This window comes from Cladophialophora immunda (assembly GCF_000835495.1).
Source record: "Cladophialophora immunda strain CBS 83496 unplaced genomic scaffold supercont1.1, whole genome shotgun sequence".
In the NCBI taxonomy this organism is placed as follows: Eukaryota; Fungi; Ascomycota; class Eurotiomycetes; order Chaetothyriales; family Herpotrichiellaceae; genus Cladophialophora; species Cladophialophora immunda.
The window spans coordinates 5,443,009-5,459,035 of NW_015622541.1; the positions used below are offsets into that span (position 1 = coordinate 5,443,009).

General features: G+C 50.5%; 3 protein-coding genes across 3 annotated transcripts; 2 read left to right on the forward strand and 1 right to left on the reverse strand.

Moving 5' to 3' along the window:
• Positions 1–169: 169 nt before the first annotated feature.
• On the reverse strand, positions 170–5,774 carry PV07_01591 (uncharacterized protein; the record flags this gene model as incomplete). The annotated part of the gene is made up of 3 exons (XM_016388129.1): positions 170–800; positions 2,530–2,851; positions 3,011–5,774. 3 exons carry the CDS (start codon positions 5,772–5,774, stop codon positions 170–172), a joined length of 3,717 nt encoding a protein of 1,238 aa, XP_016255057.1.
• A 1,333-nt stretch (positions 5,775–7,107) lies between these two features.
• PV07_01592 (uncharacterized protein) lies at positions 7,108–12,130 on the forward strand. Its single transcript, XM_016388130.1, has 7 exons — positions 7,108–7,313; positions 7,387–9,242; positions 9,345–9,797; positions 9,847–10,433; positions 10,522–10,667; positions 10,780–11,253; positions 11,312–12,130. Exons 1-7 carry the CDS (start codon positions 7,163–7,165, stop codon positions 11,935–11,937), a joined length of 4,293 nt encoding a protein of 1,430 aa, XP_016255058.1. The 5' UTR covers positions 7,108–7,162; the 3' UTR covers positions 11,938–12,130.
• A 395-nt stretch (positions 12,131–12,525) lies between these two features.
• PV07_01593 (uncharacterized protein) lies at positions 12,526–16,027 on the forward strand. The gene has a single exon (XM_016388131.1). The coding sequence runs from the start codon at positions 12,838–12,840 to the stop codon at positions 15,073–15,075; it is 2,238 nt and encodes a 745-aa protein (XP_016255059.1). The 5' UTR covers positions 12,526–12,837; the 3' UTR covers positions 15,076–16,027.

Below are 16,027 nucleotides of genomic sequence, written 5' to 3' on the forward strand. Positions count from 1 at the left end.
GAACTTTTTATCCTCTTGAGTACAACCAGCACATCTCTCCCAGTATCCGCTGTCGCCGACTGACATCCTCTTGGGTATATCTCGTATTTGGTCATACAACCTTGTGGACGGTCTTAGCTCATACCCAACAATACGTATCGAGGGGACCTTCCATGCTGCCCTAAAACGACTATTCGTAACGAGGTGGCGGTGCATTGTAGGAGCTAGCGATGCTCTCGGGTCGCTGAAGCCCTGCAACGGCGTCAGAGTCACTGTCCCAACGCGTGACCGGAGCCCTTTCGTCGTTGCCCAACAGAGTTTGGTTCTGATCTGGGGTCGCCTCGTATCCGGTGCTGTTGTAGTACGGGTGTTCTTTATGTCTCGGCGGATCGAATGTAGAAGCATCGGTACGGGCGGGGTCTTCTTCAGAGGGAACTTCCCCATCGATATTCGCCTCATCTTTGGCGCCCCGTGCACGCCTCCGTGCCATCATGCGGAGTACCATTGCGAGGATGCCGCAGAAAAGGCTAATGCTGCTGAGGACGATGATGACTATTAACCAGGGTTTACTCTTCTTGGGGTCATTGGTGTTGTTTACGACCACGATTCGGGTTTTTCTTGCTTCCAGAAGCATTGCGTTGCGTGAAGTTGGACCTTGACGTGAATTGGACCAGAACCTTGGCTTGAATGCAACAGCAGGAGAGCTATACTCTGCGGTAGCGTGACCGGTGGTTTGGTCGTCGTATATCCGGACTTCTAGTGATTGCAACAAATGCAGGCGCTTTGGCTTGAGGCAAGCAAGGAATTGAAATGCCTCGTGGCTAGTAGATTTGGTTAAGTTGTGTGCGGCGACCAGTCAGCAGTTGAAAGCAAAGACGGAAGGTCGAGAAAGAGAGATTGAGAGCAAAAGGAAGACAAGGAAATGCAGACAAGCAACTAAGCAGGGAATGGGCCAGGGAAAAGAGACGCGGGACTTGTAGCAGAAAGCAAAGACTGGACGTCCGATGCTATCATGGCGGAGCTGAAAAGACCACCTGCAACTCCGAAGGCGTAGGGGGATTCTAGAGGAGCCTTTCTTTGCAATAATACGAGACGTGGTCGAGCTGAACCACGGGCCAAGATAGGGGACCACTGTCGAGAGCAGTACACAAGAAGGGCAGATCCAAAGTCCGCAGGAATTGCCAGCCATGATTTTGGGGGCTAGTGCATCTCGTGGTAGGGCGTTCGCCGGATGAATACGATTGGCTGCACGTGGCGGGCCCGATAGTCACATGACTGTCAATGCATCTGTGTGGCGGTCTCCTTCTCAGCACAGTCTTCGGTGAGCCGTTGGAAAGTGGCTTCGCCGTCCTGTAGCATATTGGCGGCAGCACTGATTTTTCGTGGTAGAAAGACTTTAATTGTATCTCCTGCGGCCAGAGTGACAGCCCACGAGCTGCGCAGGACATTCATACCGGAGCGAGATTATACCAGATCCGGAATATGGGGGGAGCAGCAGGTGGCATTACGGCCAATCAGCATAAAGAGCTGGCTTTGTCATCCACGGATCGACTTCACCGCAATCCACCGAATCCTAAACCAAATCCTAAGAATCCTGTTCTCCTCGTAATCTCGCCTGGACGCCAGACCACGTAGTACATACGGATTCGGGAGGTGCGGCTGAGGCGAGCAAAGTAGCCGTCCGGAAAAGGGTGGTGTGGGTTGGGCAGTGTGGTCAGCTCCGGGATTCTCACACCATGTGCCCTATCGAATCGCGAAGCCAAGAGGTCGAGAAGTCGAGAATTTCCTGATCCCGACGAGGTAGTTAGTCAAGCCTCGCATGGCGGATTGTCTTGGTATCTTGGGAGCTTCTGGCCAAGACCAAGGTTAAGCGAAGGGCCAGCGGGAAGGGTTGGAAGCTTGGCAAGTCTTCTGTTCGAAAGTAAGAGCGTGGCCTATGCTGTCGACCTTGCATGCCAATAATCAGTAGTGGTTAATGCTTGCAGCCAGAAGATGCCCTCAAATGCATTGCAATACAAAACAAACGGCTGCACAACCGACCTCAAGCGGAATCATATTGGTATCCAGAGCTGAATTTCCCTCTCAGGTTTCATCCTCCATTAAGTTCTCCTTCATAGCCGAGGCGGAATGGAGGAGAACAGGCAGCGTCCAATGGGAAAATGGCAAGTTGAACACAAGAAAAGGCTAAGAAGACCTTGTGTGAAGCCTTAGCAGCTGAAGGGTGCGCCCACTAGGCTTTTCGCTTCGTCGCTAGGATGTTGAGCTGAGTGAGCGCAGAGGCCCAACACCGCAAAGACAGATCGAGAAGCGACCTGCGATCAGTAAAGTGGCCCGATAAATCCCCTGCTGAACGCCCATAAGCTCCTGATAAGGTCATTCGGGAACTGCATAGTAGTTATTGCTGGTTGATTTGAGATGCTACGAAGTCACATGAAACAAGACCAAACATACCCAAAGCCTCTCCCAATCCGAAGTTCTAGCCTCCTCGAATGTCCAGAAGGTAAACTCCATAGGTTAGCCTCGCTCAAGCCCGAACCTCTTCAACCTTACTTCTCAACCTGAGGCTTCAACGAAACGCCATAGCCTTCGAGCCATTTTCCAACCAGCCGGAGATGGTACCGCTCGTAGCCAGACCGAATAGCCACAGAGAGGATGATGCTCCCAACAAACCAGCCGCCTATGCTGCTGCCGATGCCGATGGAAACAACCATTGCGTCACAATCGTGGATGCAGGCTCCTATTATGCAGACCATTGAAATTGCGAGTACCATCGTCATCGTGTAAGTGGCCATCATGACGGCTATGGCACCTGGGCGTCGAAAGATCGGAGTAGATACACCCCGCGCGTCAAGTTTAGGGCCATTGAGCCCACCTGTAAAGTCAGCGTTTGGTCCATCGTCTCAACTGAACGCCCAAAAGATTTTTGCAGATGCTCACGACACCGTTAACACTAACAAGGAATAGGCGTCCAGGCACGGTCCCAGAGTTGACCATGTTTGTCAGTTGCACGAGAAACACAGGCCAGACTTACCACATCGGAGATAGAACCTTGGCCTCTCGTGCCCGATATCCCGAGCTTCAATCGCAGATCCGCCGATGCTACCGTCGTCATTGGCTAAGTGTAAAGTTGAATGAGCAGCCTGCCATTGTCTTACTGTCCACGCAGTAATAGGACAGACAAATTGAACGCACTGTCTGCCATCCGACTTCTCTATCACAGCCAGTCGTGCTCCACGGCCAGCGTAGCCGCCGAGTTCAGCAGATCCCGTGGATTTGTCGATCAGATATAATGTGCCCCTCTGTTCCTCAACTTTGCATTTCGCGCGGGTATAATATTCGAGTCGCTCATCGTGCGACACCTGGACTTGATGGATTTCGCTATCCTCCGTCTGGCGCCTAGGAGCAAGCCGATAATGGGGCAAGTGGTGTTCGATAATATATCCTTCCCTCAACTCGTCATCGCTTTCGCGAATTTCGAGAATTTGCAGGTACGGGAATTGAAAACGCCCGTATGGTACTGCTTGTTCAACGCTCAAGAGCTGCAGTCTTGGTCCTCCATCAATATTCAAGAAAAGCCACCCGTTCTCCAATAAATTCATGGTAGCCCCCGGAGAGAGCTCGTCGCCTTCAATTCGTGAAGGTATCCATGAATGTTCGGGATTTAGTTCAGCGAAGCTTACATCCCCGTAGATGGACAACTTCGTGTTAAAGAGCAAGGCCAGAGGAAGTTTCCCGCATCCCCTGAGAATTGCAGGCAGTCCCCGTGTTTCCACCTTGCTTCTCGAAAAGCCACTCGTATCGAAGTCGAGCATGTTTGCCGCAATATGCAGAGGATCCTCACGGCATGCGGCGCTCCTGCGGATGAGAATATTGTGAACATGGATCAAAATGTCCGATTTCGAAGCTTCGGACTCGGTCATGTCAGCCTTTTGACTTCCCGCGCGTTTCACTATCTTGTGAATGTCTCCCAACGAGGATGCATGGATTGTCTTGAGAGGTATCCAAAACGCGCTCTTCGGTGAAGTCGGCAGCTTTTCCCCCATGAGTATACGATCGAGCCATGATATCAACTCCGAGAGGATCCCCAGTTGACCTCGCACAGTCGATTGCTGCAACTGCCGGTCGAAAACGTGTCTGGGAGACCACCCCGATTTCTGTGTGGACGTCATTTCTGGCAGTGCCGCCGGGCTTTGTTTATTTATCTTGAAACGGACGTCTCTAGCTGAAGCCCCCTCTTGAAACGTCCAGACGCGTTGTGCCCATTTCGAAAACAGTATACGCACTGATAACCCATCTTCGGTGAATTTGGATAACTGTTCGATGCCACGGTCAATGACAAGGACTTGGTCAGCGGCTTGAAATATGGGGGTGATATGCCTGATCGCTTTTTCACGCAGGTGACCGTTCTTCTCACTACCGTTGCTGGGATGGTTCCTTGGAATACAGAGGGTGTCGAGCCAGAAATAAAGCCTCCGGAACCCGCTCTTCTGTTTGACAACCTGCACGGAGCAAATTCTCTCCACAGGATGCAACGCATTTCGTTTCTCGTCTTCTAGCTTTTGGAGTTCCTCTTTGATGCGTTTCAGTTGACATCTCCATATTTGGTTTCTGCTTTGGTTGCCCATTCCGTCACTCCAGACATGTGAGATCGCGGTGAAATTTTGTGTGCCTATGTATGGTTCAACATCGACGTTGAGATCGCCATCCTCGGTAGAGAGGTCAATGTAGCAAATCGGCATTTTGCTATCCGCAACCATGTCACAGAGCTTCTTGTGGAAGTCTTGATATTTGACTGGAACTGGGCAGTCTGTTTGATCTGGACATTCTGGTGCGTGTGCTGGCTCATATAAAGTCTGTTCCTTGGGCCCAAGATCATATGCTTCGCATCTCAGAGCAGATTGACAACTTACGTGGTCAACTCCGGCTTGTTGAATTCGAATGCGACAAAGGTAATACGCGGTCGAGTAGTCGTAATTTTGCAGAATTCGGTTGACGACAACAGGACACCATCCATTCCTCCTAAACCATGAGAGAAGAAGTTTCCCCGACAAACTACATGGTACCGAGCTCCCTGGCAAAAGCGGGCGAAAAAGCCTCAATTGCCTTTCGTCATCCCCATTAGGCCATGCGTGGTGGGCGTTGTGTGCAAGTTTGAGGCTCTTGGAGAACCAAGGTTCGTGGCGGCGGCTGAGTAGACCTGGTTTGGGGGGCGCGATCCGGTGAGCTGTTACAATAGAAGCGATATATTCCATGACCAACTTCCCGCACAGTAAAAGCGCTCCCAACGTGTGGTCCTCAGTGCATGTGTTTTCAGCCGTCGGCATTTCCGAATCCAATTTATTGATCTGCAACGCAGCGAATCTGAGCCTGTTTTCAATAACGTCCACCTCGTGGAGGTCATTGTGCCAAATTTGGAGTTTCCTCCGGAAATCACATCCTCCGAGCGAGTTGCTGCAGTCTAGAATCTCTTCCCTTTTTCTGATACCGAACGTTGAAGAGAGGAGGCCGTACAATAGCCACTGCTGAGCAAGCCGCCGTTTCTGGTTTAAAGTAGCATTCCCGAGTCGCTCAAAGCCGTTCGCTGTGAGGTGTTGATATTCTTTGAACACCAGGGATGGATCCTCGAATTGATCTGCCGTCCACGCAGCATGCTCAATGTTCTCAAAAGTGACCTCGAATGGAAAATCCCTCCGGCTCTCGTTCTTCTCTGGTGAAGGTAGCAGATTATCCAGCAAACCGGGTGGGTATTGATACGGATGATGGGCGGGCTCTCCATAATCGATCTGTCTTGACATTGTACTGAGACTGTTATGTTAGCGGCAAAGAAGGCAGTAATGCCTCGGAATCTGCTTTCTCTTGATGCTAGGGTAGCTAGCTTGATACTACCTCTCGCGGGGTGCTCATGTTGGAAATTTGAAGGGTTGCTTGATTTAGTATACGCGTGGACAAGAAGCAGATTGCTGACAGTAGGGCACAGATGTTGGATCATGGTCCTGGACGGGGGAAAGGAATCCAGAAAAGGGAAAGCCATGATTGTTGCCTCTGCTATTTTTCCATCGCCTTGGGCAATGAATCAAAGAAAAGAGATCGGTCTGTCCAACGTATTTGCAGATTCAAAAATTGAGCGATATTGCACTGTAAAGAGTGATCATGCGGCCATTGGACATGGTTGAGAAATGCTTTGGAATGGTACGAGAGTCGGCCAATTGCAGGATTCGACGGTAGAGGACACTCGGCACTAGATTTGATAAAGGGAAAATTGCTCTCGAAGGGTTGACCAGTACACGATCAAGGAAGAAGAGGCGTCCAAGTATCGGCTTGAAGGCATTGAGAAGGCCCTTGCCGTTGCCCATCTCTTGATCTGGATGTGAATAGCACAGCAGAGAAAGAAGATTCGAGGCTCCCAGCTGTATAGCTCGAGGTGTTTGGACGGGAAGCGTCGGCCCCAGACCAATTGACAACTTCGAAACACTGGTTGAGGCATTGGAGATGGGTACATGGCCGCCGTTAAAGAATACTGCTGGTAAGTAGCCAAAGTGTTGGTTCATGTGATCAAAAGGACAGGTCCAGCAGAGCCAATACGCTGGTATTGACGCCCCGGTTCGGGCAAAGTCATGCTTTTCGACTTGCTGGAGGTTTCGGCCTGCTCAGGCGACTTGCAGCCATAGCCACACCTGAGCTTCATACAAGCTGGTGATTACCAATGATCATCTCTGCGGAGCCTTGCGTACCTCATATCTACTCGCAGCTGCTGCAAACAAGTCATCGCAAGGCGGTACACTGCCACCATCTGTTGCGCATGTGATCTTGCAGGCAACATCTTGCTCGCCAAAGGATGGAAGAAATATCCACAGCATAGTAGTGAGAGCAGGCAAGCTTGAAATACCGAGTATAGAATTCTGCAAAAGTACAGAACTCAGTGGGCAACTTGAGATGCACGACGATGGAAAGTTCCGTGCGCAGGGCGATTTGCTGTTAAATCTCATTCCCCGCAGTTTGTCTTGGCAAACGCGTGTCGCGAATCTCCCAGCGCGTCTCCAGTAGCGCGTCTCGGCTATCAAATTGGCAATGACCACACTGCGGCCTCACCGCCCCCAGCTTCTCGCTATTTCGACCCGCGAAGTCAAACTGTCATTTACTTTTACCTACCAGAGTGTCTTCTGTAAGCCTTGCTATCAGAGATATGGCCTCTGTACCAGCAGCAGAATGTAGTTCTGGTGTTCCCCGGAAACAAAAGTGCACAGCCTTGGGCCTCGCAGACAGTAGCCCATGTCAATTTGATGTAACATCCGCCAATGGCCACTTTTGTCATTTCCATTCCAGGCAATGCTATGGTATGTGATCATACCTACCTAGGAACGGACGTTATATTACTCGTGTACTCTAACGGTTTACGGTTGACCTCAGGCCTATACAAAGGCTATAAACGCCGCAATGCTCAACTTGATGCTCTTACAGCGTCTCCTCCTGCCTATTTGGCGCAATGCGGGACAAAACTGGCAAATGAGAATTTCATGGCAGTTGAAGATGAAGACCGGCTCGAGGAAATTCATAATCATCTCTTCAAGATGTACGCTCTTCTGGATCGCGTCATCAAGGCTCGCAAACTTCACCATAGTCATTTCTATGCCCAGACCATGGACTACGGCCATGCAAAATACCTCAATACACTCATAACGCAGAAGCTGACAGTGCAGAAAGCTTTGGTGCGTCTGACGCAGCGCCTGGCTGAGGTTCTCTACCAGCAACGGAAATGGTTCAAGTGGGCGCGAGAATGCCAAGAAGAGGAAGAGAAACAGCGTGAGAACGAACAGAAGAAGATCAAGCATGAAGCTGCTCTTTTCCGTCGCCAAGCCAAGAGACTCGAAGCCCGCATACGGGAACTTCGGGCAAAAGAGGACAGCAGACGACAAGAAGAGTACCTAGAGTCGGTGTATCAAGAGAGCCTTGCCAATCAATCAGCAGAGTCGGATGACGAGGCTTGGGATCCCATTGAAGATATCATGGAAAATGAACGCGGCACTTATATCGAGCTCATCAAGCATTTCCTATGGTTGGAGCTTCGACCCAGCTCAAACCCGCCCTCAGAAAGCAGTCTCGCTCCAGAAGTTGATGTCGATGGAGCATGCGAACCATCAACGAAAGTCAAAGACATTCAGACAGCGCAAAATTCGTCAAACGAATCTTCAGTGTCGCAGAACGTAAAAGCCAAAAAGAAGTCCAAGAGCAAAAAGAACAAAGGCAACCTTACCACGGATGACACGACCGAGATTGAGTATATCGACCCTGATTCCTCGAACGGAGCTAGCCACTCACGGACAGTTATTGTCCCCGCCCAAGGAGGAAGCAAACGACAAGAAACCGAACCAGACGGGGCGAAGATCGAAAGCCGAGAGGACATTCGGATGAGACTTCTTGAAGGCACAAAGCCCATCAACGATAATCTAATGTTCCTCGACGCTTCTGGCCGAACCGAGAAATTCGAGCGTATGGAACCGATGCCCGCTTCAGAAGTAGACCGTGTGCTCGAAGAGATCGCGGAGATAAAGAATTACCTGTTCTGCCGGCTTTTACTTGGAAATGCCGTTCTGCTCCCGGCAGCTATGAAAGCGAACAGCGTGCACGACCTTCTCGCAGATCCCGAAGTCAAAACTGCTGATTTGCGAGATTTATGTCTGAGGTTAGAACAGCCTCAGTTGCAGGAGATCCGGGACGCATGTGCAGATTTTTGTCGCAAAGTCGACGACAACAATGCGTGTCCGGACGATGAGTTAGACGAAGATGAACACAGTGAGAAGGAAGATGGCATGATGGACTTGAAGTTGAGGAAGAAAAGGCATAAACACCATCTGCCAAAGATATGGAAGTCCAACCGAGAAAAGGCTATTCGGACCGCACAACCGCAAGCTTCAGTTGCGTTACAGGAGATGCTAGACCAAGCCGGATTTCTCGATGAGAAGCACGGCACCCGTGTTGATTTCGGTAAAATCGACGAACAAGGCGAATTTCAAAAAAGTAACTTGCGAGTCAAGATCTGTGGGCGCTACATCTACCATTACCCCTATCGAGGCGCAATGAAACGAGGCGGTTGGCTGCATTTCAGCATCATGGCAAAGGAATGCAATCTTCACGAAGCTGTCGAGCTGTGCAAGTCATGGGACGAATTCTTCGAGCTAAGCGTTCTGACGCTCTACCAATACTTTCCGTCCCCTGAGTGGCTTCTTTGGGCAGGAGACTTTGTGAAACGGCAGTATCTCCAAGTTGTAAGTGCTCCCTCTTTCGACTCTGAACGTCGGCGAATGACGGGAAGCCTGGACTGGAAACCTAGCACCGCACATTACTTGATAACTACTAATTGTCTAAAGGGCTTTTTCCCTTATTTCATTTTCAACGAGGCATCTGGGCTCACCGCGAGTAAACGTGGTCGCAATCAGGTAGGCCGTCGCATTCATGCTTCTTCTGAAATGAGAAATTTTATCTGTGCGCATATGAAACGCATTGATCCGGTCACTCGTCGATTCATCCAGTATACCTCAATGCAAACCACAAGAATGTTGATCTTGGTGAGGGACGGAAAAACTGGGCGTATTATTGTGACACCGCCGGAGGACGACCTATGGCTCGTCCGATCTAAGCACGGATATGGCAGGGAGACCAGGACTGAGTGGGAGACCAAACGATACGTCGGGCCGTTATTCTTCGAGGAAATGGAGAGGTTTAGGAGTTTCAGCCTCGGCTTCGACGATTATTATGATATCTATATTTGGTGCACAGAACCGGGAACTCCGTGGCAGATGCTCCACGCCAGTGTCATTGAGGTAAAAGTCTACCGACCAGTTTTGGGATGCGATAGCTAATGCGATCCAGATGCTGTATAAGGCGAATCGGGTCATACAGCCTGAGGATATATTCGCCTCAATCGCTCCAATTCTGAAGACTGTAACTCGAGATGAAAACACATGGCGCCCGCGAGATATTCGCGAGGGAGAATCGGCTCAATCGATCTGGGATGAGATACGAAACGACTCCAGGTTCGAGTGGCGAACACCGAAGGGAGATGTTTATACCGAGATGCCAAAGCATTTGGCGTATGGAGAAGCAGATGCTCTCGAAGACGAAATCCTCTTTCCAGAAGACTTTTCAAGCTCCTCCAGCAAACAACGCTTCAAACCGATCGAAAACAGCCTGACAATGTTCGAGTCAGGCCGGATGCAGGACTTCGTTACGAAACAGTTCATTCAACGTGGCGACTTCAGCGATGAAGAGTCCGATGACATGGACATGGAATATATCGAGGAAGAAGATACCGATGAGACGGATGCATCGCAACAAGGCGGTGCTGGAGAGGAGGATCAGATTCCATCGTCTCGCGATCACCCAGTGGGCGACGAATTGGAATATCTGGAGGAATATCATAAGGACGCTGCTCGCCCGTCCGAGCACGAGGGTGATGAGTGAGTATTTCTGCTTAAGGCATTATTTCATTCACCGGCTACTTTGTGGGACAGTAATTCGATGTGCTCACCGCCTGACAATGTCCAGATCCTCACGAGAGTTGCTATCTAATATCTTCTCCCACGTAGCCACGAGCAGGAAGATATTGGATTCGTTTGGGCCTGGTCCCAACGTAGAGGACCTCGACTTGGAAGAAGAATACCTGATGTATATTGATATGTATAAATCGAAAGGTAAGTGCTCACAATAGCACATCATAAATGACCATCCAATCCTCTTTGCAGAGTCTTCCTCACCATTACTCCACCTTGTCAGGGGCTTGGAAGAGGTGCTAACTGCTCGCAGTCTTCAAAGAAGCATGGCACGGATGCGATCTCGAACCGGGTGCTCGGGACAGCTGGAACGATTACATCTCGATTCGTTATGACGCCGAAAAGGATCTAGTGCTCTTCGATGAAGCGTGCTTTCTCTCTGCACAGGTTCTGAAGCACCTGGAGTACCATCCAGAAACTCACCCGAGGGTGATGAACGACGTACGACGGGCTTGCGCGGCGGTCTTGCTCTTTAGCTCAAAAGCTTCTTCGTTCCTTGGGGGCAGATATGGTGACAAGCACAAAGATTCCAAACTGCTCGATCAAAAGGGACGCTCAGAGCAACTTCCCACCCGTCGAAGTTGCTACAGCTCCAAATATCGAGATGGCTCATTCTACAAAGCATTTGACGAAGCAGTTCAGGCATCGCGCACGAAGGTCTCACAGACTCTATACGATGAGCTTCCTGCCGAGTGGGACATTTGTATTCGTCCTAAGCTCGCACAATGTAGGTACCGCTGGGGTCATTCTCATCGGACGTATACTAACTGACAAAAACTTACCAGTATTCAAGCACGGTGTGATTTGCGTTTCATATACTCCAGAGGAATGCATTCCTGGCAGGGCATTTGCGGCTAAAGAGCATGGTCGCCCTTTGGACCTGTTCATTGACTACCGGCCGACCGTCAATGGAACCAGATTGACAAAGCATATGGTCAGTCCCTATGCTATCACCATCGAATCACTGCGCGAGAATGCCCGACAATTTGCAACATCTCGGCCCGAGGCCCGATTTGCATTGCTCCGCCTATGGTCGACACCTTATTTCTATCCGTTCATGATCGCGCTGTGGAATCGGCCATCACACGCCTTTACCGACGCTATTGGCCGTGCCTGGGAGTGGAAGTTTATGCCTACGGATATGCCTTACTCGGAACACAGCGTACACTACAACATGACTGAGAGATTCAACCCTTTCATGGCCAAATTCGAACATGGAAACAGGCTCAAGATCCGTAAGGATGTGGTTCTTGTGATGGGAGAAAACGAAGAGCAACTCTTGAAACTCGCGTCTGCGGCCACGTTCATTGTGCAGACGCGGCCTTGGCGGCTGGAGATTGATTTCTGCAAGAGCTTCGTCAATATTGATATTGAGTTCCTGAACGGCCTGGATGATGCTTGGTGGGCTTGAAGCCCCCCAATGTTCCAACACAGCAGTAATGTCAACATAAGTCTCGATGATTCTCATCTCGAAATACCTGATCTAAATCACCGGCCGTCAGGTTTTCCCTCTGCCAGAATAGCTTACCGCATCATTCTATGTCAGGATCTTTATTTGGCAAGCGTGGCCATAACTGCTGGGACAGCTCGCACCCCGTTTCTCCGCATGGCTGAGATCCAAGAGCGATAGTCCTAGGCACGGAATCAAGAAGTCCCCCTATGCACGCATGCACTTGAAGACTGCATCACTGTCATGAAGTCTGGGTGGTCTTGATATGGCATTACAGCAGCGTAGAAGTTTTCTGATTTTGTTTTTTCAACTTCCACCTGTAACATGGGCACGACTAGTAGGTCAACGCAACTCATCTCCTCACGAGTGAGACCTCACCCCAGGCTGCTTTCACACTGCAACAGGTGCATGTGTTCGACCGCCGCGCGAGCGGTGCAAACGGTGCAAACATCCACTGAATGCCAAGAGCACTAATCCGTTCATGGACTTGGCGCTTGGCTGGCAGGATCCCAGTGACTTCAACTACCTGGGAGCCCTTCTGCCTTCGCTCACGTCTCGCTTCTCCTTGATTCATTCACGAACCACCGTGAAGACTTGAAAGATCGCGAATCATTCTCCTAAGACCACGCTCTTCAACTTGCGACAGCTCCTAATTTCAGTCCCTTGCCCTGAGCAACTGAACCTAAATGAACTACGCTGCGTCCATCCCTTCGATTTATCACTCTCCAGTCCGCCAGTACTACCCACCGCCACAGCTCTCATCTCAACAACAGACAGAACCTTTGGTAGCGCAAAGAGTAAAAGAGTACGGAAATATCTGGAGCGCCGCATAGCTCTGTGGTGATCCAGCACACCTTCGTGATGGCTGCGATCCCTTCGTTTGCTTTTCCAGACATGGACGCGTCGCAGCTCGATGACAAAATGGATCTAGCCTCCTCGCCTTTTCGACAGCCCGACGATATCGATATCGACCTCGATTCTGTCCGTGAGCCTTCCGTCATTGGCTCCCCGCACGACGACATGATCGATGATCCTGTGGAACCTCTTGATACTGGAGCCGATGTTATGGAAGACCAACTTGACGAGACTCTGCCAGATGATGATTTGAATGATGAGCAAAACGTATCGATGCTAACTGAACAACCCGACCTGGATTACAATATGGATGCCTCCATCGAAGAAACTCAAGGTGATGAAGATGAGGAAATCTTGTATGAAGACGAGGAAGATATTGGAGCAGCGATACAAGACGTTGAAGAAGTTGCCGAGGACAACGCAAATCAAGGTCAGCCGCAGGTGTATCAAGAAGTAGAAACGGACGTCATTTTAGAAGAACCCGGAGATCAACCCGAGCCACAAAATCACACCGATTCAGATAGTAATCAACACAAGGCTCTCACCGACGATGAAAGCACCCCGGTCGCAGCAGAAGAACCCGCCCAAAGTCAAGAAGAAAGTCAGGCTTCAAAAGCCGAAATATCGGATGCATCCCAAAACTATGTGACCGGCCAAGGTGAGGAGGACGAAGCTCCTGAACAAGCGCAAGATGGGCACGATGATGATGCTCCCGAACTGCCACAACAACATCTAGAGGTTGAGATTGGAGATGGTAATCATACCCTCTCCCTTGAGGAAGGTAGTCGTCTCGGGGCCGAAGCCCAGGCAACGACTGCAACAAGTGAACCCGGGCCCCAAGATCAGCATGAGGAGACGATTCAGAACGAAGATGACAGGGCAACTCCGGCCGTTCACCCTGTTACCCTTGTTTACCTAGAAGAGGAAATGTCCCTTTTCCCGCCCATGCTCGGCGACGCTTCAAGCGTGTATTTCCTGCCTGATGCTTCACTGGCCTTCGAGCCGTTGGACAAATTGCTCGCTGCATGCCGTGAGATTTTGACTGGGACGCTGGATCACCATGACGAGCTTGTACTTGACGTGCCTGGGTTAGGCCTGCATGTCTGTGAGGACTCTAAGTATGCTGCTCAAATTACGCTTGCTCAAATCCTCGACGTCTACTTGCATCTATGCAATAACAATGCAGGTCAGGCGATCCAACCTCTGTACTGTCACTTGAGCAGCCGAGTGAGCCTGGCGTCGCAATATGCCTATCTCTGCTCTGCGGGAGCTGAAGGAAAGACCTATGCTGAAATCGCTGCCGATCACTCAGAATCTCCGGAGCTGGAAGGCGATGACGAAGACGAAGCCAGTCACTATGAAGAACATCAAAGTGAAGGCGATCACTTACCTGCCCAAGAAGAAACAGAGGCCGTTGCAGAAAATACGGACGGTCAACTGTCTGCAGCCAATGCCGATGAGACAGATGCCTTCGGTCAAGGGGAGCACCCCGAGGACGAGATCTCTTCTGATCATGCGACCCAGAGCATTGTGCCTACAGCTAGCGATGTGAATCTTCCCGAGCCTTTTGCAGCCACAGAAGCGCCTGAGGCAGCTGAACCGGTAGAATTGCTTGCTGGAGCTGATCAAGAAGACGGTGAGCCAGAGTACGTGTATGACGAGACTCGAGAGCTCGACGGCACTGAGCACGAGCTGCATTTTGAAGTTCAAGACCGACTGCATGAGGATCAAGAACATGAAACAAACAGCTCACATACTGTAGAAGCCGATACGGCAGAGTCGGGCCTTCAGAATATCGAAGCAGCTGATGTCGCGACTGCACGGCTTGGGCAACCCAACGAAGAAGCGGAAGATCTTTTTCAACACGAAGGCGATGGGCCTGAGCCAGAATCCAACTACGAAACCTATGGTGATGAAGAGCTCTTCGTCACGCAGGATGAATCTGGTGATAATGTGCCGGAAGACCTCTCAGCAGTCATCCAAGATGAAGATTCAGTTCCGACGTTTCAAAACGCAGATGACGCGGACGTGGCTCAAACACAGCCTTCCATTCCCAGCAATGCTGAACCCCTGGACGAAAACTCCTCGCACGTGGGTTCAGCTGTTGACACGCAGTATGCGGGCAATCTAAGTCCTCCCATGACTCCTGTCAAAGCCAGGCAAGCCAAGCGGAAAGCCGAGGAAGAAGATGAGCTTCTTCTCGATCTCGATACGCCAGATCCGAAGCGTCGAAGACCATCATAATTAGTCGAGTCGATCACTCCGACCTTTTGCCATCCCTCTTCCGCAGACACTTGTAATCGCAGATAGCCCAACAAAACTCGATTCGCCTGCAACACAACCTTCGACGTTTGCCAAATACCTTCACCTTTACTAATCACGGCAGAATCTAACCTTTTAGGTCTCTATGTAGGATCCCTTCTATTCTCAGCACACCACGGCGCCTTACTTGTGCATTCGGCGACTGCCATACAACGGTGTGCTGCAGTAAATTTTCTCCCTATTCCCCTGTGCCACTAACCATAGTTTTGTTGCATTTACGCTCGACATTCTTGCGTCGAGAATCCTCGAGGCTTCCTCGACGTCCGACCCTAACCTATTATGCAAGGTTTTTGATAAACTTGAAAACTCAAGGTCGATTGGGAGGAACATGTACAATGATTCGACTTAAACTTACCGTGACTGCAATGGCTGGGTGGGTGGGTTTGCAGTTCACTGTAAGTTACCAGAAACGGGGAGGATGAGAGCTGGGATCGTGCTTGGGGGTGGAGGGGAAGAAAAGTCATGTTTCCGTTTTGCGGTTGTGTTCTTGTTGTAGCCCTGCGCTGGGAGGAGGACGGCAGACGTTGCTTGGTTTTCAGCTTGACACGGATGAGAGCATCTGGACGCCGGACCAAGAGGGTAGCAGAGCAAGCAATCTGGCGACAAGGGACGTGTTTTGAAGTGGTTGATCTCCCGGTTGGCGCAGTTATGCCTCGTGGTCTCTGAATCAAGAAACCTCTGTTGAACGAATGCTCAAACAACGACTCCAATCGTCCATTCCTGAATTGTCCCTACTTTCGCGTTTTCACGTCGCAATAAATAGTGGGCTCTGTTGTCCTGGCAAGGAATACCCCGATGTTACGGCGACACGAGAATGGGAATCTGGGCGGTTCTGTGAAGCGCAATGCTATGGCGTGTGAGTGGGAGGTGATAC